Source organism: Mastomys coucha, unplaced genomic scaffold (assembly GCF_008632895.1).
Source record: "Mastomys coucha isolate ucsf_1 unplaced genomic scaffold, UCSF_Mcou_1 pScaffold1, whole genome shotgun sequence".
Taxonomy (NCBI): Eukaryota; Metazoa; Chordata; class Mammalia; order Rodentia; family Muridae; genus Mastomys; species Mastomys coucha.
Genome location: NW_022196891.1, coordinates 30,945,946 through 30,970,342, shown reverse-complemented (window position 1 = coordinate 30,970,342; position 24,397 = coordinate 30,945,946). Strand labels below are relative to the sequence as shown.

Here is a 24,397-nt window from a genome sequence, read left to right as displayed (position 1 = left end):
GACAGTACTTAAACCAGGGATTGCCAAACCACATTTTAGACTAACATTCCTTTAATACAAATGAAACTTTAGTCAAGTGTCCTATGAAGCAGATTTATAATCGATGAGTCTGAAATAAGAAGAGGGGATTTGAGGGCTGCCGAGATGGCTCAGTGGTTAAGGGTGCCATCCGCAATGACTTGATAGCCAGAGATTGACCCTCAGATCCCACAGTGGAAGGAGAGTACTGACTTCTGAGAGTTAGCCTCCACAAGCATACTATAGCACACACTCACCAGGCCTCACACACATATCACACGCATACAACTAGAATTTAAAAAGATAAATAAAGAAGAGCGTTTAGAACCCTTTGAGTTGGTCACACCACTTCCTCCCTGCTGTCCTTGAAAGCATGCCCTATAATTGTAGCACTCGGGAGGCGGGGGCAGGTGGATCTCTTGATCTCTTGAGTTCAAGGCTAGCCTGGTCTACAGAGCGAGCTCCAGGACAGCCAGGGTTACACAAAGAAACCCTGTCTGGAAAAACTAGAAAAAGAGAGAGGAGAGAAGGGGGGGGGAGGGAGGGAGAGAGAGAACACACTATGTCAGAAAATCCAATTTAAGCCTTTGGAGTTAGAGAGGGAGTCACTGGAACTGGGTGTCATAGAGGAGGAGCTAAACTGACAGGTGTGTCGAGGGTAGACCTGGTTTCTACCAGTGTCCTGGTGTGACCGTCCACAGTACTTCCCTACACTGTCAAGGAGGACTTAGTGTGGGTTGTCCATTGTGCACTCACAGAAGTGATATGAAGTATGTTGGGAAGGAGAGACCCATTGCTGTCTTCTTAGGGAGTAACTGGAAAGTTGAGCTTCAGTGACACTGGCCCAGGGGAGCTTGTTGGGTAAGCCAGTGCCTCCTCCTGTGCCCAGCGGAGTGTGCCAGGTATTGGGGGAGCTGAGTGCTAAGGCTGAACGCTGGTGCCAGCCTGTACTTGGGACATATTTGATACCCTTTCAGAACCCCATTTTTGTCTGTTGACTCCTGTGAGACCCTTCACAACCTGTGAGCTCCCCAGAGTCTTGGGTGTTATATCCTTCCTCTGTCAGATGTAGAAACCTGAAATTGCAGAGGCAAAATCTCACCGCTGGTCCTACAGCAGGTGCAGAGAAAACCGGACCCCTCTGAAGGGTTTGTGGCAGGCTGTTAACCCTAGTAAATCTCATCCAAGACTCTGGAAATGGCTTCTAGAAGTCAGATTTTGATTTTCTGACAGTATTTCAGGTGGGCCCAGCCTTGAGGGCTTCAGGAGCTGTCAGTGTTGAGTTGACACCGTTTGTATTACTAGGAAGTGGAGTCTGTACTTCATGTGTGGTAACTTGTAATTCGGTGCCAGCTGCCTGACATGGGGCCTGCTAGCTGTCACTGCCACCTCAAGAGAGAGTAAGCTCCTTCCCAGGGTCACATGACCAGCCTTTCCGGAGAGGAATCATGCATGCACTCAGTTTCTTTCACATGAAGTCCTGGTGTTAGAGCTCCCAAAGCTGTCTAGCATTCTTAGGTAGATGGGCACATACAGGTACTTAGGTACATACAGATGATGTAAAGGAAGGCCAATGACAGAGAGATAAGTATATGTCTGTAAAGGGCACCCCTCACCTTTGGCAAGGGATCAGACAAGGCCCTATGGGTGACGTGTGGGATGTTAGAAGAGGCAGGCCAGGAGGCCTTGGGGGTGATGAACATCATCCATCCTCCATCCAAGAGCAGGAGAAGCTTCTGGTCAAGCAGGGATGGTGAGCGGTCCGAGGGCACGAGCAGATGGTTGTTGGTGCCACTGGAGGACTAAGGATGCCATGAGTCAGAGAAAAGTGTGGGTTGGAGTGCAGGTGAGCTGGAGGAGGGCGGAGCCAGCTGAGGCAGGAGCAAGGGATTTGGGTACGTGGGCGGGGCTGTGGAGACAAATGAACACCCTTGTGAGTGTGAAGGCTTGAGGAGATGAGTGGAGGAAGCTCATTCTCCACAGACCACTATGGGTGTGAGACAGGGCATTCTCAGGGAAGACAAGATGCCCGAAACACAACCCTCTTGGTGTTAGGTACACCGGGAATCCTGATTTTCCCTTTTACTGTGTCTCTGTGGGGACTTGCTTACGTTACCCCGGGTCCTGGTTCTCATATCTGAGACATGGCAAGAGGGGTTGTGTTTTCCTTGTGAGGAGCTCTGAGGATTAAAGCAGCCCCATCCTGGCACGTGAGGAACGCTTATACGTCACAGTGGCGACCATCGCCTTCATCTTTCTGGGTCACCACTGCCATTTCCTTAGACCCCGCTCCCTCAGTCTAGGGCATGTACGAGCCCCTTCTTGTCCTGCTAGCTTTAAAGGGGCTCCTACCCTGATGCTCCGTCTTTGCCAGATCATGGCATGAGTTCAGTTTCCAGCAGCTTTGTTGAGGCCCTGTATCCTTTGCTGAGCTGGGCAAGTGGTGGGGCTTGCCATCTGGTAGGGCAGTAGGGAGCGAAGCCTGTGTGAATGTATCACCAGCCAGAGAGCATCGGATCGGAGTGTCCATCCCTCCCGTTTGTGGGGGGAAACGGGGGTGGGGTGGGGTGGGGGGTGACTTTGGGGAAGCCAGAGATACCTCAGAGACTGCCTTTGATGTTTATAGAGCCAGAGGCCTACTTTTCAGGCACCCCTCCCTCTGTAACGCACACTCACACCCACCTACTCACTCTTGAGCCTTCTGCTGTTCACAGCCTGCCCCACACCCTTCCTGGCAGAGCCCCTTGCAAATGCTGGCTCCGGGGCCTGGCACTCTCGCCTCTGAATCAGGACCTGTGAGTTTGGGAGTTGCAACTTCTGCTAAGCTGAGATGATAATTGCACTATTTAAAGCAGGCCCCGGAGCCAGGGAAGCCAGGTGTCCCCATGTGGCTGCTAATCTAAAGTTTCTTCTGCTTACCCACTCGGGTAATGGTTGGGCTGGGTAGGAGGTCCTGCACGGACCTCCAGGGGTTTCTGCCTGGCCCCTTTCTCTGGGCTCCTCCCCAGCCAGCTCTACGTGCCATCTCACCAGAGGAAGTGGAGTTGCCACCTGGCACCTGCTTTGCAGGGAGGCTGGGGAAAGGTTTTTGGCTGCAAAGTCAGCTTCTCTGTTGTCTGAGTGGCCAGGAGGACGTGGGGAGGCTGGGCTGCACGTGGCCAGCATCCCACACTGTTCTCTCGGTCTCACCTGCGGACTCTAGCATCGTTCTTAGAAGGCATCTTTCAGACGAGATGGGGGTCACCATTTCGAGATAATGGCCTTCAACACAAGGAGCCTTTCAGATGCCACTCCCAGGCTCTCCTTTGCCCAAGATGAAGGCGATTCCTTCTCTGCTGTGGTAGAGTGCTTTCTCCTCAAGGCAGAACGAGGGTTACAGGGTCCATCTTCCAGCCCAGGCCTCATGAGTGGTACCATGCCCAGGTTCGCCTAGCTGGACTCTAGTAGAACTGCACCCCAGGTTTCCTGGGGCCTGGCTCTAGACGTCTTCATTTGTGCTAGACTGCAGGATCCCTAGGAATCTGACACTGAGGTCATCTGCAGGGCGCTGAGAATATTCCTCCTCTCCCCACTCCCTTTCTCTACTTCTATCCCCAGTTAGTTACCAAGACCAGGGCCTTGCACATAGTAGGTAAACCCTGTACCACTGAGCCACACCCCAAGCTCCATCCTGTTCTTGTCTGCAGGACTGCTTCTACATAATGGGACTTCCTTCAGCTTCATTTCCTCTTCCAAACTTTCAAAAAACAGACAGACAGACAGACAGACACCCCCTAAAACCTAAGTGGTTGTGGGGAGGCTACGGAGAGAATATGAGCGCACTGTTGATGGGTTTGGAGAGGGAAGGTGGGGCCCCAGGGCCTTTCAGTTGCACTCAGGGTGAAGCAGCTCTGAAACACTAGGCGGGAGACATTTTGGAGAAATCGCTGCTGTTAGCATGCCCTAGGGCAGGTTATCAGACTGTAGCCATCTATCCTATATTCCCGGCTGCTCTGAGGTGGGGAAGGGAGCATGGGCTGCCTGACCACACCTTTCCACCTTTGTTCAGCTGGTGGAAAGGACCCCCCCGCAAGAAATGGTCATATCTATTTCTCTGTCTGGGAGCATGTGTGTTTGCCCTAGGTCTTTCCTTGTTCCCTTGTCTGCCCCCTGCCAGTCCCCTGTGTGTGTGTGTGTGTGTGTGTGTGTGTGTGTGTGTGTGTGTGTTTACGCTCGCTGGCTTGAGCTGTGGCACCTCCATATGGCTGTGAGTTCTGGATTTTCCAGCTGCTTCCTGTCCCCTCCTTTACTTGTCCCCCAGTGTTGCCTGTTTTATCAGCACACTAGTTTTCTCCGTTAGACTCAGCCCTGCCAGAAGCCCACATCCGATCTGTCACTCATACAGGATCTTGCCTCTCCCCAGCTGCTAGCTTCACCTGTTGAAGTGTACATCGGCTGCCCTATGTCTTTAGAAATGGGGTGGGTGAGGTGGGAAGGACCTCACCATTTACGGTCTCCAGAGTGGCAACCATTGTATTGGGACCTTTCTGCGGTTTCAGAGTCCTCCCATGGATGACCCGAGGACATTCCCTGTGAGAGCCGATGAAGCCAGTGGCCTAGCCCTGGCCAGGGAGGTTGAAAACTGACAGTGGGCAGAGAACTTCCCAGCCATATCCTAACTTCCATGCCAAGCCTTCCTGTGCTGTGACCTCTGGGCCCCTGGGCTGTGCATATAAATGTTTATGACCTGGCTGCAGACTTCCGGTAGCACCAGCAGTGGGTATACCTAGACCGAGAGAGTAGATTGCCAGCCATAAGCAGACTGCTTCACACAAGGTCTCCCTCTGGAAGCATCCCTCTTTATTACCATCCCCGTAAGGACATGGGGATTCTTTGTCATTTAGTCTCCAACAAAGAGATGGAGGCTGTGAACATACTAGTCTGTGTGCATTCTCCTTGGCAGACTTCAGAAATGGGAAATGACAAGCCAGCCTCATCCCTAACTTATGGGCATCCTAGCAGGCCAGGGCTCTGCCTGTGCCTTGCTAAGACTTCAGCCATGTTGTGGGAGCCCAGCTTCTGGGGGTCTCCCATCCACTAAGCCTTTTAACCCTTTCTGTGCCTACCTTTGCTTGAATGTGGGAGAGGAGGCTATGGGGGGAGGGCACGAGATACCCCATTTCCTCTCCTTCCACCTTCAGGTCTCAGGAGGACTCTGGGCAGCCTGCCGGCTGCTCCCCTACCGCTGACTGAATCATTTCTATATTTGGCCAGCAAGCCACGTGGGTGGGGAACCACTGTGGCTGCACTTCTGACAGCTGCAGGGGGGTGGGGGGCAGGGGCTGCAGGCACAGGGGCTAGGCAGGAGGCATGTGCATTCTGTGGGAAAACTAATGAGGTGCCACCAAAGTGAGTAAGCCCCGAGAAGGGCATGTGCCAACACCCCCCATCCTCTCCCACTCTGGTTCAGGGCCTGCCTCCTCTGCTCCTCCCCGACGCCCTGCTCTCTTCAGCTGGTCCTCACAGCACTCTCTTCTCCCACAGACCACACCGCCCTCCAGAAACCATGGGTGTTGCTAGACCCAGCTGGGATTCTGCCAAGCTCTGGTGCTCAATCTAAGACAAGGGCTGCCTTCCAGCCCTGTTCGCCTAGCCTGTCATGGCCACACGCCGATGCCTCCCGCTTGTGTGGGGACACAGGGCACCCAGCCCCAACCCTGAAAGATTAAGCCAGGCCTTCTGGCTCCATTCCACAGGGACACTGCAGGCCCGAGGCTCCTTTCAGAGCAAGAGCAACTGATGCCATGGGAGAAGCCCCTACCCAACTGTCCACTTGCCTGGCACTGCCTGTTCTGAGACCCACACCCTGGGTCCTTCTGCAGGTGCCAACCCTGTGAGCTCCCTCCCACCCCCCTGACCCAACGCTGAGAAGGCTCTATCCATTCCCATCATGTGTGAGGTGATGCCCACAATCAATGAGGGGGACCCTCTGGGGCCCCCCCATGGTGCCGATGCGGACGCCAACTTTGAGCAGCTGATGGTGAACATGCTGGATGAGCGAGAGAAGTTGCTGGAGTCCCTCCGGGAGAGTCAGGAAACTTTGGTAGCCACACAGAGCCGGCTCCAGGACGCCCTTCATGAGCGAGACCAGCTCCAGCGCCACCTGAACTCCGCCCTCCCCCAGGTAAGGTTCCAGACTCTCCCCGGCTCCTTTGACTTAAGTCTCTGCATCCTTTTTGCATATCCGATACTGGAGTTCACAGAGCATTTGGTCTTCATGTTCCTACACGAGCCCTTTTCCTCTAAGTGCAGCTGCTTGGGTTGGCTTCACCTCAGGAAGTGAATGCAGAAAGAAATCCAGCCGTGGCTACCAACAGCAGGGAGCCCAGACTACCAGTAGGTGGCGCCCTAGACTACAAAGAAGCTTTTCTAACAGTTGTCAGGAAGGAAAAGTAGAGTTGGGAGAAACAGTAGAGATCACCCTTCCTTTCCAGTTTCCCTGTGGCACAGGCGATGATAAGAGACCTCACACACAGATAATCATAGGCTGAGCTGAGCCTCAGAGCCAGGTGTCTTGGCGTCCCGTTCCGTGGTCCTCAATAACACCTCCAGCAGCTAACACTTAGTCACCATTTATTTATTGTGCACCTTTTGTGGGCTAGGTTTTCTTTACCATGGTCTCAGCAGATTCCCACAATGAAGCTCATACAGGTAGCGCCATCACCCTGTTCTGTCAGTGACGAAACAGACGCTTAGAGGGGGATCAGTCAGCTGCGAATTGCCCTTCAGGTGGTAAATAGCAGAGGCAGGGCTGTGTATCCGCCCTCCCCACCCCCAGACATCATCTGTTCTCTGTTTTATTTCCTCCTCAACACGGGAACTCTGGCAATCTGAGTTGCTTCCTGCTTAGTACTCATTGCATAGAGATTCCGGGGATGGGGATGCGTAGTTAGAGGCTAGAGAAAGGGACAGGAACCGGAGTCATCCTACCTACAGCTTCTCGGAGAAGGTGTGGTCGGTCTGCCAGGTCACCAGGTCCAGGGAAGCTGGTGTTTGTCTGTCCGTCTGTCCAGTGCAGAGTCTACTCGGCCAGCCTGCCTTCTCCACCTCTCCTCAGGAGAGAGGTGGGTTTGGATGCATTGCAAGACCACCTTGAGCCAGTGGGAGTACTGCCTGGGTTGGGAGAAGCAGCGCAGAGAAGCAAAATAACCCAAGCCTTAGCTGCATGTTCCTTCTACAAATCTAGGGAGAACCAGGGCTGGGCCTGGATTGTTGAGTTTCTTTTCTTTTCTTTTTTTTTCTTTTTTCTTTTTTTTCGATACAGGGTTTCTCTGTGTAGCCCTGGCTGTCCTGGAACTCACTCCGTAGACCAGGCTGGCCTTGAACTCAGAAATCCACCTGCCTCTGCCTCCCAAGTGCTGGGATTAAAGGCGTGTGCCACCACCACCACCACCACCACCACCCGGCTAGGTGAATTTCAATCCAGTGGCCTAGAGTCTTATGTTGGTTTATGTCTTAAGAATATGGACCCTGGTGGAGAGGAGGCGTGGCTATCACAAGCCCTGGGTAATACATGCAAGGTTACATAGCTAGTGGGAGTGTGTGTGGGGGGAGCTGAGATTTGATTTCTGGTCTTCCCAACCTTTTGTATTCAAAGCTTCATTGTGGGGGAGCCAGTGATTGGCAAGGGTCTGATGGTTTTCAGGGAGGAACACTTCCATCCCAGAGTCTGGAAAGCCCCCAAAGAGGCCGAACCCTTTGGAGATGGCCTTTGGAAGTAGAATGTGACCTCATCGAGGGGTGACAGAGGCTGTGTAAGGGGAGATGACCTTACCCCGTGAAGACATGGTCCTTGGATGGCTTGTCGATGTTTGGGAACAGTGAGCCACCCAGGTGGTCTAGGTCTTAGGGTACTCAGAAAAGAGCCACGAGAGAAAGGTCTGAAAACTAGGAGGCGTCTGTCCTTAACTTTGTGGACAGTCTTGTCCTTTGGGGGATTCTCCTGGCAGCAGGCTATCCCGTGAATTAGAGCTGGAGAGAAGGGGCAGAGCATGCTGGGTAAGGAGACAGGGCAGCTGCCCAGCGTGGGGCCAGAGGAGAGGAGAGCATTAGAGCCCATCAGGGATGGATGACATCGTAAGGTGTGGGCATTCCTTCAAGTCCTTTCTCTAGGTGTGTGTGTGTGGTGTGTCTCCATATAGGTATATGTGTGCAAACTGAGGGGCAAAGCTGCATTAGGCTCAGGCCTCAGCTTCCAGATAATGAAATATTGAGCTTTCCTTCACTTTGGCTGCAGACCTAGATAGAAAGGGAGTCATCAGGACTAGGGTGAGAAGTCCTTGGTCTCCCGCTCTGGTTCTCTGGTCCCTTGTCACTCCCACAACTCATCTATCCCCTTTGCCTGGTTTGCAATGACAGCGTTTTATGAGTTCTGCCTGTGGTTATGAGTTCTTGGTATTTACAGGGGGCCTAGGAAGGGCGGGCCCCAGCCTCTACAGTCTGCATAGACTTCATGGCCACAGGATGCAGCCACTCACCCATCTGAGAATGGTGTTTGGGACAGTGTGATGTCATCAGGCTGGTGGGATGTGGTGGGCCTGGAACTTCAAGGGCAAGTATTCTTCCCTAGTCTTTTGTCTGGATAGAAAAGCGGGGCTTGGACAGACCTCTACATGGCAGTGTGGGGGAGTTTCCCCTTGGAAGGGACAGTCAGTATATGCCATCAGGTGCTGAGCTGTATAGCCTTGGCTTGATTGAATAGGGATCCCGGAAGCCAGGGCGGACATCAGAGGGCTGTATGTCCTTCCGCTCTCATGTAGGTGGGTCCTTCAATCTATTTGTTGTATTAGCCATCTGCAGCTTGCAAAGCCCTTGGAGCGGGGAACTTGGGGGGGGGTAGAAGAAAGCTTCCTGGGAATTATGCACATATGAACTTTATAGCACCCTTCTAAAGGGTGAGTGTAGTCTGGTCCCTGGTGACAGGAGAGGCAGGCCTTGCACGGCAGACTTAGTGGCTTAATCAGTTTCTATATGCAGTCCTGTTCCTTGGAATCCTAATATGTTCTTGACCTCCAGTAGCTACAATAGCTGCAGGCTTCCTGCACAGCAAGGGAGCCAGGCTAGGATTTGAGGGAGGTGGGCAGGTAAGAGGGTGAATGAGAGAAGCCCGCCATGTATTTGGGTATGCAGGGGCACCAGTTGGAGGTGAATCCCAAGCACTGAGGGGCTCTGGGGGCTTTCAGGAATTTGCCACTTTAACTCGGGAGCTAAGCATGTGCCGGGAGCAACTTCTGGAGCGGGAGGAAGAGATATCTGAGCTGAAAGCAGAACGGAATAACACAAGGGTAAGTGAGGGGTGGCCCGGTGTGCACTCGCATAGGGGTGAGGAGTGGCCCAGAGTGTGCGCACACTTTACCAACGGTAAGTGAGGGGTGGCCTGGTGTGTGCACAAGGGTGAGGGGGGTGGCCTGGTGTGTGCGCATGCGCACTTAACTAAGGGTCAGTGAGGGGTGGCCGGAGTGTTGCGCACACCTTACCAAAGGAGCAGGCGACAGCTTGGCTGAGCAGGTTCCGCCTCCCGTCCTGGGGTTATGGACAAACAGGACACCTAGTCCCCAGCACTGGGTTCTTCCATGTGGTTCCTGGGTCACAGCAGGGTTGAAGTTCTGGGGAAGAGGCCAGGGTAGCCACGCTGGGGTCAGATGTTTCATTGAGGAGCAGCTATTTATGGACATTGTGCTTGGTGATCCTGTGGGTCCCTGCTTTGTAGCCCTTGGGGCACATGTCCACAGCCCTCTCTCCTTTCCTCCCCTGCTCTTTGCCAGTTGCTTCTGGAACATCTGGAATGCCTTGTGTCCCGCCATGAGCGGTCTTTGCGGATGACAGTGGTAAAACGGCAGGCCCAGTCACCTTCAGGTGTCTCCAGTGAGGTGGAGGTGCTGAAGGCCCTCAAGTCCTTATTTGAGCACCACAAGGCCCTGGATGAGAAGGTACCCACCTGCCCCACCTTTCCCATTCAGGCCTCCTTGAGTCTCCTATACTCCTTCCTGGGTTTATCTGCACCTGTTAGGAAGCTTGTCTTCCAGCCGCAGGACCCCTCCTACCGTCGGCCTGGTTGCCAATCCTACTAGGTTCCCTGCCGGGCCTCTGCCTCTCCACAGGCCCTACACATTCTCCCACGTTGCAGACCAAGCCTGCACTGCCCCAGCTTGAGTTCTGTGGGATAGCTTTCTTCCCCACATCTCTCCTTACCCTCGGCAGGTTCGAGAGCGACTCCGGGCAGCTCTAGAGCGTGTTACTACCTTGGAGGAGCAGTTGGCAGGAGCTCATCAGCAGGTAAATGGCACCGTCCCTCTGTGAAAGCCAGCTGGTAACCCTCTATGTCCAGTTGTGTTCCTTATCAGATATCCATCTGCTGTGGCTGGGGACGGGTAGTTGAAGGGTGTTTTTTCTAGGAGGTCTCTAATATGACTCATTGTTTTTATTTATCTTTTTTATGTCTTTGGTGGCGTGGGGGTTGTGTCTTATAGGTATCTGCCCTGCAGCAGGGGGCAGGAATTCGGGATGGAGTGGCAGAAGAGGAAGGGACTGTGGATCTGGGACCAAAACGCCTGTGGAAGGTGGGTAATGGGGAATCGTTTAACGGGAGCCTATATTCCACAGGACAGGAATGGGAGGTCCCGCCTGCCTAGGCTCAGCAGGATATTGCTTGAATTAAACTTGGGGCATTCTGTACACTTCCCACTGTTCTTTCCCCTCTGTACGCCTCGGCAAGGTAATCTATAGGTTTTCAGTTTTGTGCTACTGCACGTGATAAGCGTGTCCACACATCTTCCTCTGTACGAGCATTAGGCAAGCTCTCTTTGGTCTCCGAGCCTTTCTGACCCTTATCTGCCCCTTCCTGGAATACAAGAGGTAGAGCTAAAGGGGAAAATTAGAAACAAAAAAAGATACATAGGAGACTATGGGTATTTGGCTGTTATCAGGAGTGAGCTACTAGGCTCAGTGGGAGGAAGGTGTACCTGGTCCTGAGCTCTAATGTGGGGCATAGCCATGAGCTGTGGGCGTGGCTTCTCTGGCTCCTTGGCTGATGGTTTGCTGTCCCTGGAGGATGACACTGGCCGGGTGGAAGAGCTACAAGGACTCTTGGAGAAGCAAAACTATGAGTTGAGCCAGGCCCGAGAGCGGCTGGTCACTCTGAGTGCCACCGTGACTGAGCTTGAGGAGGACCTGGGCACAGCCCGCAGAGACCTCATCAAGTCAGAAGAGCTGAGCAGCAAGCATCAGCGGGACCTCCGAGAGGTAGGGGAGGGAGGCCCAGGCCTGCGCTAGGCAACTGCATCTTGCTGGCCCTTTGGAGAGTGTGAACAGAGGTCCAGCTGGGGAGGGTAAGACCCTTGGGCAGGGTCCTGTGTGATGGAAGAGATGGGAGGGTTGGGCCAACGGAGCACAGATCACAGGCCTTTTCGGGCATGCGCAGCCCAGCAGGGTGTTCGTGGGAGAGGCAGATGTGAGAAGGACAGGGAAAGGCTGGTGTTCTTCCCTCCCCTACTCTGCTCCACCCAGGCTCTGGCGCAGAAGGAGGACATGGAAGAGCGAATCACCACACTGGAGAAGCGCTACTTGGCTGCTCAGCGAGAGGCCACTTCCATCCATGACCTCAATGACAAACTGGAGAATGAGCTGGCCAACAAGGAGTCCCTGCACCGCCAGGTAACTCGGCTAGATGAAGTGTGGTGACATTGTACCTGACGCTAGGGGGGTCCCGGTGACCATGTGGAAACTATTCTTTGGTGGCCACTTGGGAAAGAGGAAGTCAGGCACCTGGGGCAGGAAAGAGCCAAGACCCCGCCTGCTCCCTGCTGTGGCTGGGATGGAAATGGGGACCCAGCGCTCCTTCTTGCCTTACTTTCTTCTCTGTCCTGCCAGTGCGAGGAGAAAGCCCGACATCTGCAGGAGCTGCTGGAAGTGGCAGAGCAGAAGCTACAGCAGACCATGCGCAAGGCAGAGACTCTGCCAGAGGTGGAGGCTGAGCTGTCTCAGAGAATTGCCGCCCTCACCAAGGCAAGTGGGCCAGGGTCTGAGATATTCTGTCATCTCCTGTGTCCTAGGCTCTTTTGGAGCCAGGGAGGCACATCAGGCTGGGGGCCAGGGAGTTGCTCTCCACAGTGAGGCACCATTAAACACAGTACCTTGAGTCCTTCAGTCTCTCAGTTGGGAAGGTAATCCTGGCCTTCATTACTTTTTTGTTCTGTTTTGGTTTTTATTTTATTTTTATTTTTATTTTTTTTTTGAGACAGAGTTTCTCTATGTAACCCTGTCTGGCTGTCCTGGAACTCACTCTGTAGTCCAGGCTGGCCTTGAACTCAGAGATCCACCTGCCTTTGCTTCCCAAGTGCTGGGATTTAAAGGTGTGCGCCACCACCGCCCGGCTTAAGGCAGAGTCCTTTAAGGAGAAGCCACTCCAGCGACGCAGGATAGTTTTATCATCATCTGGGCCATTCCAGCTGATACTTCATTTCGTTTGAGGTCGTAGGATGAAAGCCAAGGAGAAGGGTATCATCGAATTAGGAAAAGGTAGAGTTTTAGGCCGAGCACACTTTTCTTTACCAAACTGAAGCATTCTAGGCCCGGAGAGCACCTCTCGTTGCTCGAAGGCTGCAGCTTCAGAATGAAGTAAAGGTGAAGTAAAGTTTGCCTAACGGAGGGGTAAGCGTGGAGCAATAGCTCCTGAGAGATGGGCAAGCTAGAGACCAGTAGATTCTGGAGAAGAGGAGGAAGTGCATGCACCTAGACACGTGACAGTTTAACCAGGTTAATCTCATCATCTATGATGGGAAACTTTGTGTGATCACCATAGCTCTCCCTAAACCCTGACGGGAAAGGAACCACTATTGCATGAGCACTTGACCCAGAGCCTGACGTTTACAGATTTCCAGTGTGGACAGATGGGTCCTCCAAGGACTGAACTTACAGCCCAGCTGTGCCTCTGAAGACCAGGGTCATGTCTGCTTCGGCCACTGACTGGCTCTGTGATCTGAGCCCCTCCCTAACTGCACCTCAGTTTCCTTACTTCTGAGATGGTGGAGTTGCCATGGTAGTCACTATGGTCTTTGAAGACCTAGAATGAGGCACATAATTTGTTACAGTAGAGGATGTTGTGTGTGTGGGTGCTGAGCAATAACTGACGGTGAGGGATGGGCTCAAGGGATGGATGTGTTCAAGTGAGTCATAGCAGGAGCATTTAAAGAAAGGGTTTCCTAGCGGGACGGTGGTGGCACACGCCTTTAATCCCAGCACTTGGGAGGCAGAGGCAGGTGGATTTCTGAGTTCGAGGCCAGCCTGGTCTACAGAGTGAGTTCCAGGACAGCCAGGGCTACACAGAGAAAACCTGTCTCGAAAAAAAAAACCAAAAAAAAAAAAAAAAAAAGGGTTTCCTGACTGTTACGGATGGAATGTTCTGGGTACAGATACAACAGGGTTTCCATGTCTGAAGATAATGGCCAGGAATGGCTAGCTGGTTTAGTAGTAAAGGTAATCGCCATGGTGAGGCTAGCATTCTGGCATGCTTATTGCACTTCAACATTTACCATGGATTATTATTCCTTTCAGACCTTGCGAGGGTCCAGTGGGCAGAAGTTTTTAAGGTTAGCCCTGGGCAGGGAGGAGATGGGACAGGGTAGTAGGAGTTCTGCTCCAAGATGATGGGCGAGAGCTGGGTTTCTGATCCTGAGACCCCTCATCCCCAAGACCACCTTGACCCCAGGGTGTGTGGCATATGGGGCCTGAGCGGAAGGAGCAAAGATCTCCAAGGTGGCTGACTGTCCCTGCACCTAGGCTGAGGAACGTCATGGCAACATTGAGGAACATCTACGGCAGCTGGAAGGGCAGCTGGAGGAGAAGAACCAGGAGCTGGCAAGGGTAAGGGCACCAGTCAGCCATCTTGGCCTCCTCTCTGCCCCCGAGGGCAGGCTTACAGGGTGGTCTGTGGAGGGGCCCAGAGGAAAGGCCAGGCCTGGGAGAGAGCTTGCATGGGGACAGGAGGAGGCTCACAGACAGGGAGGAGCTGGTTGGAAGAGCTGGAGAGAAACTTCCCAGAGGGCAGACGAGAGGACAAGGGAGAGGCACAGAAACGAGGTGGAAATGGATGCTTCTGGAAGAGGGCGGTGACAAGGCCTTGAGGAGGCCTAGTACGCAATGGGTGGGCTGTGCAGGTGCGCCAGCGGGAGAAGATGAACGAAGACCACAACAAGCGGCTGTCAGACACCGTGGACCGGTTGCTTAGTGAGTCCAACGAGCGCCTACAGCTCCACCTCAAGGAGCGAATGGCCGCCCTGGAGGAGAAGGTAAGGAGGATGGGGTGGGCAGAGTGGGCAGGGTGGGCGTGGGGCTGTGGCTACCTGAAAGGGCTGAGTCAGGGTGGAGCCCAGTGGACTGGAGGCGTGGGATTGTGGGGAATTAGTGTGTGTGGTGGTGATGGGGAAGGGTGTATAAAAAAAGCACATTGGTAAAGCCACCTGAGCCACAACTGGGGAAGGGAGGAGCATTCCTGGCCAGGGAGGACCATGCTGGCCAGAAGAGGTAGGCTGGGAGAGGAAGACACCTGAAATCAGGGTCACACTGAGATCAGAGTCAGGACCCCTGGCTCACAGCTGCTCTCCCTCAGAAAACGCTGACCCAGGAGTCGGAGGACTCCTGGCGTCCCACAGAGGAGCTACAGGTACCCAGCTGCTGGCTAGCCCTGCTCGTGTGGGAAGGCCTCAGGCAGAGTGCCTGGTGGTCATGCAGCTGCTCAGTGCTCGCCTCTCTTAGTTCAAGTGCACACTAGGCCCTCCGCCTGCCTGACACAGTAACTATAGACTTGTCTACATACTCTATCCAAACAGAGGCCAGAGAAGCAGAGGCCATGGACATAGGCCATAGGGTTGGCTCAGGCTCTGGGCCCTCTGAAGGATCCGGTGGAAGCTTCTAACTTGTGTGAGGAAAGAGTCCCACCTGCTAGGAATAGCAGCCGCTGTCTTTAGCGCTGTGTGCCACAAAGACCTGGTCCTCTCTGCTGCCCGGCTTCATTTGCCTTGCGTTTGTCTGGTGGCAAGGCGCCAACTGGCCTGCAGAACTCTTCTCTAGGCAGGGTCAGTTTCTGGCCCCGCCCCTCTGTCAATCTTCCGCTCATTTTCCAGTCACACCTCTTCCTTGGTGTCATCTGAGGCCCTAGCTTGGGGCCCTTGGCTTTGGACTTTGTAGTGTGTTCTTCTGCCCCAACTCTGTTCTCCTCTTTGCCCCTCTCTGACTTCCACTCTCCCCTCTCTGCCCCGCCCCATCCCACCCTGGGTCTGCCTGGCACAGGGCCGTCTGTCTGAAGAGATTGAGAAGCTGCGCCAAGAGGTGGACCAGCTGAAGGGTCGAGGGGGGCCGTTTGTGGATGGCATCCACTCCAGGTACTAGAGCGTGGGACTCAGGGCATGCTGGGTTAGGGTCCTGAGTGGATCTCGAGAAAGGAGACTTCCTCACCAAAATGCTGCCCAGGTCCTCAGATCCTTCCTTCCCTTCAGGAGGGGACGTTGGGGCTCAGCAAGCTTGACCAGTCCTTCTGCTCATCTGGGCACTTAGGAAGGGAGTGTACATCCTCTAGGGGGTGCTGAGAGGCTAGGAATCAATAGTGGTCCTTCTCGGCTATGGGAGGAGGCCACACTTCCTGGATCCTTGCCAGAGGGGCAAGCCCTTGAAGGGTCCACTGAGCTACAAGCTCTCCATTATCCCACAAGACCCTCTGTAGAGTTCACCAGTCACTGAAGTTCTTGCGAGACGCCGCTTTTAGGATTGTTGTGTGAGAGCCAAGGACCACCCAAGTTCAAGTAGGAGCCGACGGACAAAGAGGCATCAGGGAGAGTGAAACAAGGCAGCCACCCTCCTCCTGTTGGAAGTGGAGATGCCACGTTTCTCCTGTGTTACATGTCTTACAGTGCTCTCTTTACCCGAAAGCATTGTAAGACACGGAGGGAAGGGCTCGTAGCCATACTTTGTGAAGCAGTTGGTGTTGAACTCAGTTCTCAGAGCGTGGAGACAGGGTGAGGGGGAAGACGACTGGATGCTACTGCTGAGGGCTCTTGGCTCCTTGTTGTCTCTGCAGAGCGACGTCTCTGAGACGTGCCGCTCCCTTCAGTCGGTGTTCTTGCTGTACCAGGGACATGGATGGGCATTAGCTGTTAGGAAGGTGGTTATGGGAAACACACATGTATGTGTGGATGGGCGGTGCTTGCGTGAGGGCAAAGGATGCTGGGCTAGAGGGGAGAGGGCCTCTGGAGATCTGAGGTGGTAGACATGCAAGTCTCATCTTCAAGCTCACCAGGAATTACGCTCGTGTATAGGGAGGGGGCGAAGAGGAAGTGGCTGGGATCATTCTGACATCTCCTTCCCCGTTCGTTGACCAGAAGGAATAGTCTCTTGGTGAACGAGAATTGACCCAGAGCACACCAAGCCCTTTGCTACCGCTTGCTTTCCTTGCTGGCAGGGAATTCTTGGATTCCCCTTGTAGAGTCACAGAACTGAGGTGGGGGAAGCTGGGTTGGAGCGCCCTCTTTCCAGGTACATGGGATAGAATGTAGGGCTCCTTCGCCTCTCTGTATTGGGCTCCATCAAGGCTTCTGAGGTGAGAAGCCCTTGTGAAAGAATCCCAGGGGAGGCTTCTCAGTACCAGGCATTGTTCCAAGTGCCCTAAGGTCTTACACTTGAGACAGACAAGTTGGGTAGCCAGAGTGGACGCTCTTACTTGTATCTGCGATTTAGCTTTGGGGTCTCCAAAGCTTCCTTAAGGATGTGGAGGACACTCCTGGGTTAATTTTAGCCAGGTGTTCAGTTCAGGTTATCAGGAAACCTGAAGAGAGCAGCTAGAAAGAAGACCAGGATGCAGAGACTGCCAGACTTGAACGGCCCTTAGAGCTCCTGTCGTTAGGATTCATCTTTGTCCCCTGGGCCAGGAGCCCTCGAGCATGGCTGCGATCGCAAAGCCCAAAGGCCTTCCACTTGAATGCCTCTCTGACAGGGGGCTCAACTTTTTAAAAGCATCCTAACACTTCTTGTCAGAAGAAGATCCTGCTCATGCAGAATGGACCACGGCTCCCTACGGTATCCTCCCTTGGGTCGATCTGACCCCTGATCAGGTACCAGAGCTTAAGTGGAGCCTCGTGCCTCCATGGCAGCTCTGATGATATTTGGGACAGCTGTATCCCAGACTGCTTCTCTCCACACTGGCCATTCCCCAGTCACTGGGCCCCGTGAATGTAGGCTAGGGCTGTCAGTCCTCAGGGCCTGTCTTTTCCCTCCTGCCACTCAAGGTCACACGTGGGCAGTGCAGCAGATGTGCGGTTCTCACTGAGTACAGCCACGCACGTGCCCCCAGGTCTGCATCGCCGCTATTCGGCGCTGAGGGATGAGTCGGCCAAGGTAAGGGGTGGAGGGATGTGTGTGGGGGTCTCCCTGGGGAATTTGGGGTCAATTTGGCCGTGTGTCTGGCTCCAGTTACACAGACGACTGGCGTGTGGTGCAAAGCCTTGCCCAGCCTTCTCCCCTGTCAATGACAGCTGCAGCCTTGGGGTTGGGACTTTTGTCAGCTGCAACAGCTGTGACATGACACCCCCCTCCTCCACTTACCTCAGCCTCCCTGTGGGCAAGAGGTAGGGGGGTGGAAGGCGGCCAGTGGTCCCTGAGGCCCCCACTACAGCGTGTGAGCGTGTGCCTGGATGTGCACCGTTCATTTCTGGTGGCCAGAGATGGGGCTGGAAGGGTAAAATGGAATTAATGAGCTTCCTGGAACAAAAGCATGGCTTATAGTGTCGAGGAGGGAGAGATGACAGATGAACTGGCCCCCGGGCAGTGGCACCTGAGAAACAGCTGGGAGTTTATACTGTTGGCCAGGGAGATGGGGTGGGGGGCAGGGAAAGAGTAGGGGCAGAAGAGGGCCAGCTGTCCACCAATTGCCAGTCCTCATCCGTTCTGGAGCCCTAGAGTGTATGCATGGAGAAAGAGGGAACACCTAGTCGGATGAGGAAAGATTCATCTTTACCTTTGAGAATCTCTTAATCTGAGCTTGCTGTGTAGGTGTGTTAGCATACTTGGAAGGCTAAGGCAGGAGGATTGTGAGTCAGTTGGGGCAACGTGACAAGAACCCATTGAAAGAAGGGAGGGGGAAGGAAGAAAAGAAAGGAAGGGAGGAAGGAAGGGAGGAAGGAAGAAAGGAAGGAAGAAAGGAAGGAAGCAAATAAACAAGTATACATGCCGGGAGGAGAGGCAGGCAGGCAGGCAGAGAGGCAGGCGGGCAGAGAAGCAGGCGGGCAGAGAGGCAGGCGGGCTGGGATGTAGGTGAGTCTGGTCACAGTCTGAAGGCCTCTTTTTCTACCTCTCCCAGCTCTTTACTCCACTGTTTAAAAGAACACAGCAGCTCCATGCAAAAGAGGCAGAGGCTAAAATGTACGCGCGGTGGGGGGGGGGGGGGGGGGGGGGGGGGGGGGGGTGTTGACGCTGGAGCCTTCAGTCAGAGAGGCTGTGTTAGAGCCCTTCTCTGGCCTGTCTTCTGCTGGCTTCCAGAGGAGGTGACAGGGTTCTAGTCCCTAGCTGTCCAGGGTTCTTATTGCTGCTCCTTTCATTTGCTAAGGACTGGAAGCCATCTCCATTGCCAGGGGTGTTGGCCACTGCCACCACCACGCCTGCCTTTGACAGTGACCCTGAGATCTCGGATGTGGACGAGGATGAGCCTGGGGGCTTGGTGGGCACTCAGGTTGATGTCATCTCACCTGGTGGCCATTCGGATGCTCAGACCCTGGCCATGATGCTGCAGGAGCAGCTGGATGCCATCAACCAGGAGATCAGGTGGGGGTAGAAGTGAAGCAGCAAGGTGCCTGGGAGGATGGACCCTTTGTGGTGGGGCACTACAGGAAAAGTATTGGCTCCTGTTCCGTCTTACAGCTTAGGACAGCCATCCAGGGACACTCTGTGAGCACCAGGCAAGGATTTGGCCTCAGACTGACCCCAGAGGGGCAGGACTACAGATGACTCTAGGCTGGGAGGTGGCTGGACTTGGAAAGATGGATCTGTCTGTGTTCCTGGGTGTGACTATGAAGAAGCTCAGGGTGGGAGCCATGTCAATGTTATGGTTAGTCAAGAGGGGGTTTAGTGATTTGCTTACAGCTGCATGTTAAGTGGCTGAGCCAGGACCCGAGTCCAGGTAGAAGCTCTCCAGTGCCATGCCTTTTAATCTCTAAGGCCACATCAAATAGAACTGGAGACAAGGAAAGTTGTCAAAACCTTTACTTCATCCCGTGGCTCTAAGTGAGCTTATTTGTGGTACTGTCATGAAGGGAGATGAAATTGACAAGCTGTTGAGGTCAGGCTTTCAAGTTTGAGAAATCAGCCTCAAGACACATATGCAAATGCAAGACTCCCGAGTTGAACTCTGTAGAGTAACCCAGTAGCCATAGCTACCATTTACGATCACAACGGATTTTCAAGAGAAAAGATATTTGAGTGGCTTCAGAGTGGGGAAGATGTCGTCTCAGAATAAGGGCATGTCCCTCTCAATAGCACAGGTGGCATCTTTCCATCAGTGGGTGTGAATGCATGTGAGTGCCCCTCGGGCACAACACACCATCTCCCATGTTTCTCGTTCTCAGCGGAACAGAGGGAACCTCATTAGAGGCCAGTATGAATTTTAAAATGCCCTGTTTGGGCACAAACAAGATCCCAATAGTATCATGTGCTGGGAAAGTTAGAGCCGAGAGAGCAAAGCTCTTTTCAGAAATTAGCTTTCGTTAAACTGAGAAGGTGGCTGGCCAAAGAGACCTGGGAACCCTGCGGGTGCCTACGGGGGCTGCCCACCTTTGGTGCTAGGGTGCTGAGTGTGAGGCAGTACCTAGCAGCACCCTGGTTTTCTGAGCAGGATGATCCAGGAGGAGAAGGAGTCCACTGAGCTTCGTGCTGAGGAGATTGAGACCCGCGTGACCAGCGGCAGCATGGAGGCCCTCAATCTGACCCAGCTGCGCAAGCGCGGCTCTATCCCCACCTCTCTGACCGCCCTGTCCCTGGCCAGTGCGTCTCCACCGCTCAGTGGCCGCTCCACACCCAAGCTCACTTCCCGAAGCGCTGCCCAGGATCTGGACCGAATGGGGGTCATGACCCTGGTGAGTCTGCGCAGTGGTTGAGAGGCCCCGGCGACCCCTAGGCCCGGTCGATGCCATTCTGGCATCCTTTTCCTGTGACTTGACACGCAAGGTCACGAGCATGGCCTTCTGGGTAGGAAGGGGTTTGCAACATCCTCCCTTGCTTTGGATGACCGCGGTAGGCTTAAGGCCAAGCCCCACTGTCCAGCTGCTCTCTTCTTGGGAGGGGATTTACCCATCTTTCCAGGTGCTCCGTTCTGCCGTGGTACATTTTCCAGGCTGCTGTGCATCCATGGTTCCTCTGCTCTCATCCTAAGCAGGCTCGCCCTTTCCTCTTTCTCTTTTTCAGCCCAGCGACTTAAGAAAGCATAGGAGGAAGCTGCTGGTGAGTGCTTCCCGATGCCCAGGTACTAGCGGGTTACAGGGTTACCAGCTTCCAGACACTCTCCTCTGGGCTCCTGCCCCTGGCCCTGGGGTCTGAGTTTAACCTTGAGAGGCTCCAAGGCCTCCCCACAGCATTCTCTGGTTCTCTGATCCTTTGCCTTGTCTGGGCTGGGTAGGCAGGCCCCAGCTCTCTCCCTGTACCCCCTGACAACCCCACTGTCTGTTCAGTCGCCAGTGTCTCGGGAAGAGAACCGAGAGGATAAAGCCACCATAAAATGTGAGACTTCTCCTCCTTCCTCACCCAGGACGCTGCGGCTAGAGAAGCTTGGCCACCCAGCCCTGAGTCAAGAAGAAAGCAAGAGGTGAGTGGGGCAGGCTACATCTCTGGTCTCTGTCCCACAAGCCTTGGAGGGGCTGCATCTCACCTGTCATAGGTGCTTGACCGCTTCGTTTCTGCTTGGGACACCATCAGGGATTGATGTTCCCACATCTCCCCTTGGTCACCTGCTTTGGCCACATCCCCGCACCCCGCCTCCCCAACACTGATACTTAACGCCTTCCTGAAGTCCAACTTCCATCTCTCTTGCTGTAATTGAAGTGTTTCTTCTTATTCACCCCCCCCACCCCCTCCTGGCTGTCATCCTGTAGTGCCTTGGAGGGTCAGGACAGCAACCCCAGCAGCAGCAACAGCAGCCAGGACTCCCTGCACAAGGGCGCCAAGCGCAAGGGCATCAAGTCATCCATCGGCCGCCTGTTTGGGAAGAAGGAGAAGGGCAGGCTGATTCAGCTGAGTCGGGATGCCACGGGCCATGGTCTCTGCCTTTCCCAGCAGAGGGCTGGGCGGGTACCGGGGAGTCAGCCGCCGGAGGGCCTGCTTCTCTATGGCTCTGTTTGCCTGTCCTGGGGCTTGTGGGTGGGAACCGTTTGCCAACATCTTCCAGCTCTGGAGAGAGGGAGGTTTTCATAGAACTGTGTGGTCCTGGACCGGGTTACCTCATGAGGTGGTGTGCTCCTGTGCCTCAGAGTGCCAGGCGGTGGCTGCTGTTCACTGACCTGCCGTGCTGCGGCAGCGACTCTGTGTGGAGGCAAAGATGGCTTCCTGCAGCTGCTTCTACTTTGGAGCGTTTCTCTTGGGCATTCTAGGACCCAAGGGCAACCATCCTAGCCCTCTTTCATTTAATTAATTAATTAATTAATTAACTAACTTCCATATGATGTATGTATCTATGTATGTATGTAGCTTATCTATTTATTTATATTTGCTGGTCGAGTTAGGTTCTGTCCTAGGTCTCTGGGCCATCTAGCCTCTGTTTCCTGCCCCTCCAGGCAGTGTCACACACGGGCTCCCTCTCGTGGCATGGGTCTCAGGTTGGGCAAGTCACTGGTTGTGTCCTAGCTCTTAAGAGTTGGGTCTCCATTAGATCTTACTTCTAAGCGCATCTGATTTTTCGCAGGACTCAATATGAAGTCTTCTGCTTCGTTTGTTTGTTCCGTTACAAGGGATTGAACTCAGGGCCTCCTACATACTAGAAAACTGCTCTACCATTGTGCTATGTCCTCAGGCCTCTGTTTATTTTAAGATCGGGTTTCATTATGTTATCCAACCTAGCCTTGAAATTCACTCTGTAGTCAATGCCAGCCTTGAATTTATGATGCCTCTACCTCAGTTTCTTATTAGCTGGAATTATTATTGTTGTTGTTGTTGTTATTGTTATTGTGTGTGTGTGTGTGTGTGTGTGTGTGTTTGAGATAAAGCCTTGCCATGTGCCCTTGATTGGTCTGGTATTTGCCGTGCATCCTAGGATGAGCTTAAACTCATAGCAATCCTCCTGTCTGCCTGCTGAGTGCTGGGATTACAGATTCTGTGGCCTAGTAGTAGCCTTTTTTGCTGGAGAAGATGGTTGGGCAGGAGTGACTTCTGTAACTGTGTGGCGGTGGAAAGCTGCAGCTATGCTTGGCCTGTGGGAGGCACACAGTAAGCACTTGCCTTTCCACCCTTGCTCCATTTCCTCCTCCCCCTCTCTCTCTTCCTCCTCCTCTGTCCACCATTTCCCCAGTCATTCGTCTACTCATTAAGTAGCCCCATTTCAGCACAACATAAGCAGTTGGTGCCGTAACTCAGGGGACCTGGCAACTGATCCAAAAGGGAAAAACAATGAAACTATTCCAAAACAACTGGATTGTGGAGATGGCCCTGGTGCTGCAGGACCCAGCAGTAGCCATGGAAGGGCTGGGGAAGGGGACAGGTATCCTCCACTGGGCAGCTCTGAGCTGAAGCTTGTAGGGTGACAGAATTTGGCCAAGACAAGAGGGGTGTGTGGGGGTTAGGGGAGAGTGTACAGCTAGAGGAAGGGAAAAGATGTGGGGGAAACCTCGGTGTGCCTGTTTGCTGTCTGCTGTAGAGGAGGAAGAGGCAGGAAGCTTGGGGTGGAGGAATGGATGACTGGCCCAGCCCAGCTCCTGAGCCTAAGAGGAGAGTTAGAAATCCCCCAGAGTGACTGGAGCATTGATGAACCACTCAGGGGAAGAACTTGACCAGCTGGAAGAAAGGAACCTTGGGACCTAAATGCATAATTCAGCCTTCCCTGATCTCACATCTCTGGGAAGGTGTGAATCAGAACACAGCTCTCTGAGGGAAGAAGAGGGCAAGGAGGGTGGGGTTTTCAGCCTGGGAGTGAAGCAGAGCAGGCCGGAAGGGAACAGAGCCAGCTGCAGGAAGGTCCACTCCGTGGCAGAGGCATCTTATAAGAAGTGCCATTTCTCGTTCCCCACCCCTCGCTGACAGCTAAGCTTGCCAGTGTTGCACAGTTGCTGCTGCTGTGTGGATCCGAGTGGCTAGGCCTACAGTGACTTTAGTGACAGTGCCCTCTCTCAGGAATTCTCCAGGGTTTCATCCCATATCTGGGAGATCGCCAGTAGGATAGAGTGAAGGGGAGTTCCCCTTTGTGGTCTGTGCAAGTGAGTGCACCTGGGGAGAGGCTGGTGTACAAGAGGACACCCACAGATGGTGCGTGCGTGCGTGCGTGCGTGCGTGCGTGCGTGTGTGTGTGTGTGTGTGTGTGTGTGTTCGTACGTACATACGTGTGCACAAAGAGAGAGACAGAAAAGTAGAGGGAGAGAGAGAGAACAGGTTCCCTATACACACACACACACACAGACACACAGACACACAGACACACACACACACACACACACACACACACACACACACGATAGACAGACAGAATGACGCCAGAGAGGTTGCCCCAGAGACAGATCTCTCAGTAGTTTCTCTATCAAGTCAGAATAGTTCTTTCTGAATTCTTTTCTGTGTGCCCATTCATGTTTTCTCTTGGGCTTTGCTTTGCTCCTTGCCTTAGAGGAGTAGTGGGCTCTGTCTTGGACTCTAGAGTGGAACAACTCTGGTCCATCTTGCTGGAAAACACTCCCAGGGCTCAGGATCCCCAGGGGATGAATCCACCAGTGTTACTCTGGGGCTGCGTGCGGAATGCAGAGACTTCAGGGGGTCGCTCCGGGAATGAAATGGGGACCCCCTCAGCTTTGGTTGGGTTGCTCTATGTGGAGAAGGCACCTGCTGCTCCTTCTTGGTTTTCTTGGCCCAGGCCAGGGCAGAAACAGAAGGGCCGCTGACATGCCCATGTCTTCCTTTCTAGTTCTGCTCACAGACTCGGAGCTCAGTCTGCAGGAACCAATGGTACCTGCCAAGTTGGGGACCCAGGCAGAGAAGGACCGGCGACTGAAAAAGAAGTAAGAGCCTTGGACCAAGGTGCTACTAGGGTGGCCAGGCCCCCAGCTGCTTTTCCTCCCCTGTTTTGAGCTCAGAGAGATAGAGTCCAGCAAGGCTTGGTCCATGTGGGCATACCTCA

At 53.8% G+C, this 24,397-nt stretch overlaps 1 protein-coding gene across 5 annotated transcripts in view; it reads left to right on the top strand.

Moving 5' to 3' along the window:
- The window catches only part of Ppfia4 (PTPRF interacting protein alpha 4), a 49,083-nt gene that overhangs the window by 5,933 nt on the left and 18,753 nt on the right, over nucleotides 1-24,397 (top strand). For all 5 annotated transcript variants that reach the window (XR_004122274.1, XR_004122276.1, XR_004122269.1 and 2 more), the window contains exons 2-19: nucleotides 5,542-6,181; nucleotides 9,240-9,341; nucleotides 9,822-9,986; nucleotides 10,258-10,332; nucleotides 10,527-10,616; nucleotides 11,107-11,298; nucleotides 11,563-11,709; nucleotides 11,926-12,060; nucleotides 13,834-13,917; nucleotides 14,211-14,342; nucleotides 15,343-15,434; nucleotides 17,331-17,439; nucleotides 18,647-18,861; nucleotides 19,928-20,168; nucleotides 20,497-20,532; nucleotides 20,760-20,893; nucleotides 21,180-21,343; nucleotides 24,185-24,278. Coding sequence is in view for 2 of the 5 variants with exons in the window: in XM_031383182.1 (XP_031239042.1) it covers nucleotides 5,948-6,181; nucleotides 9,240-9,341; nucleotides 9,822-9,986; nucleotides 10,258-10,332; nucleotides 10,527-10,616; nucleotides 11,107-11,298; nucleotides 11,563-11,709; nucleotides 11,926-12,060; nucleotides 13,834-13,917; nucleotides 14,211-14,342; nucleotides 15,343-15,434; nucleotides 17,331-17,439; nucleotides 18,647-18,861; nucleotides 19,928-20,168; nucleotides 20,497-20,532; nucleotides 20,760-20,893; nucleotides 21,180-21,343; nucleotides 24,185-24,278 (2,441 nt within the window). In the remaining 3 variants the exon portion in view is untranslated. The remainder of the gene's footprint in view (nucleotides 1-5,541; nucleotides 6,182-9,239; nucleotides 9,342-9,821; nucleotides 9,987-10,257; nucleotides 10,333-10,526; nucleotides 10,617-11,106; nucleotides 11,299-11,562; nucleotides 11,710-11,925; nucleotides 12,061-13,833; nucleotides 13,918-14,210; nucleotides 14,343-15,342; nucleotides 15,435-17,330; nucleotides 17,440-18,646; nucleotides 18,862-19,927; nucleotides 20,169-20,496; nucleotides 20,533-20,759; nucleotides 20,894-21,179; nucleotides 21,344-24,184; nucleotides 24,279-24,397) is intronic.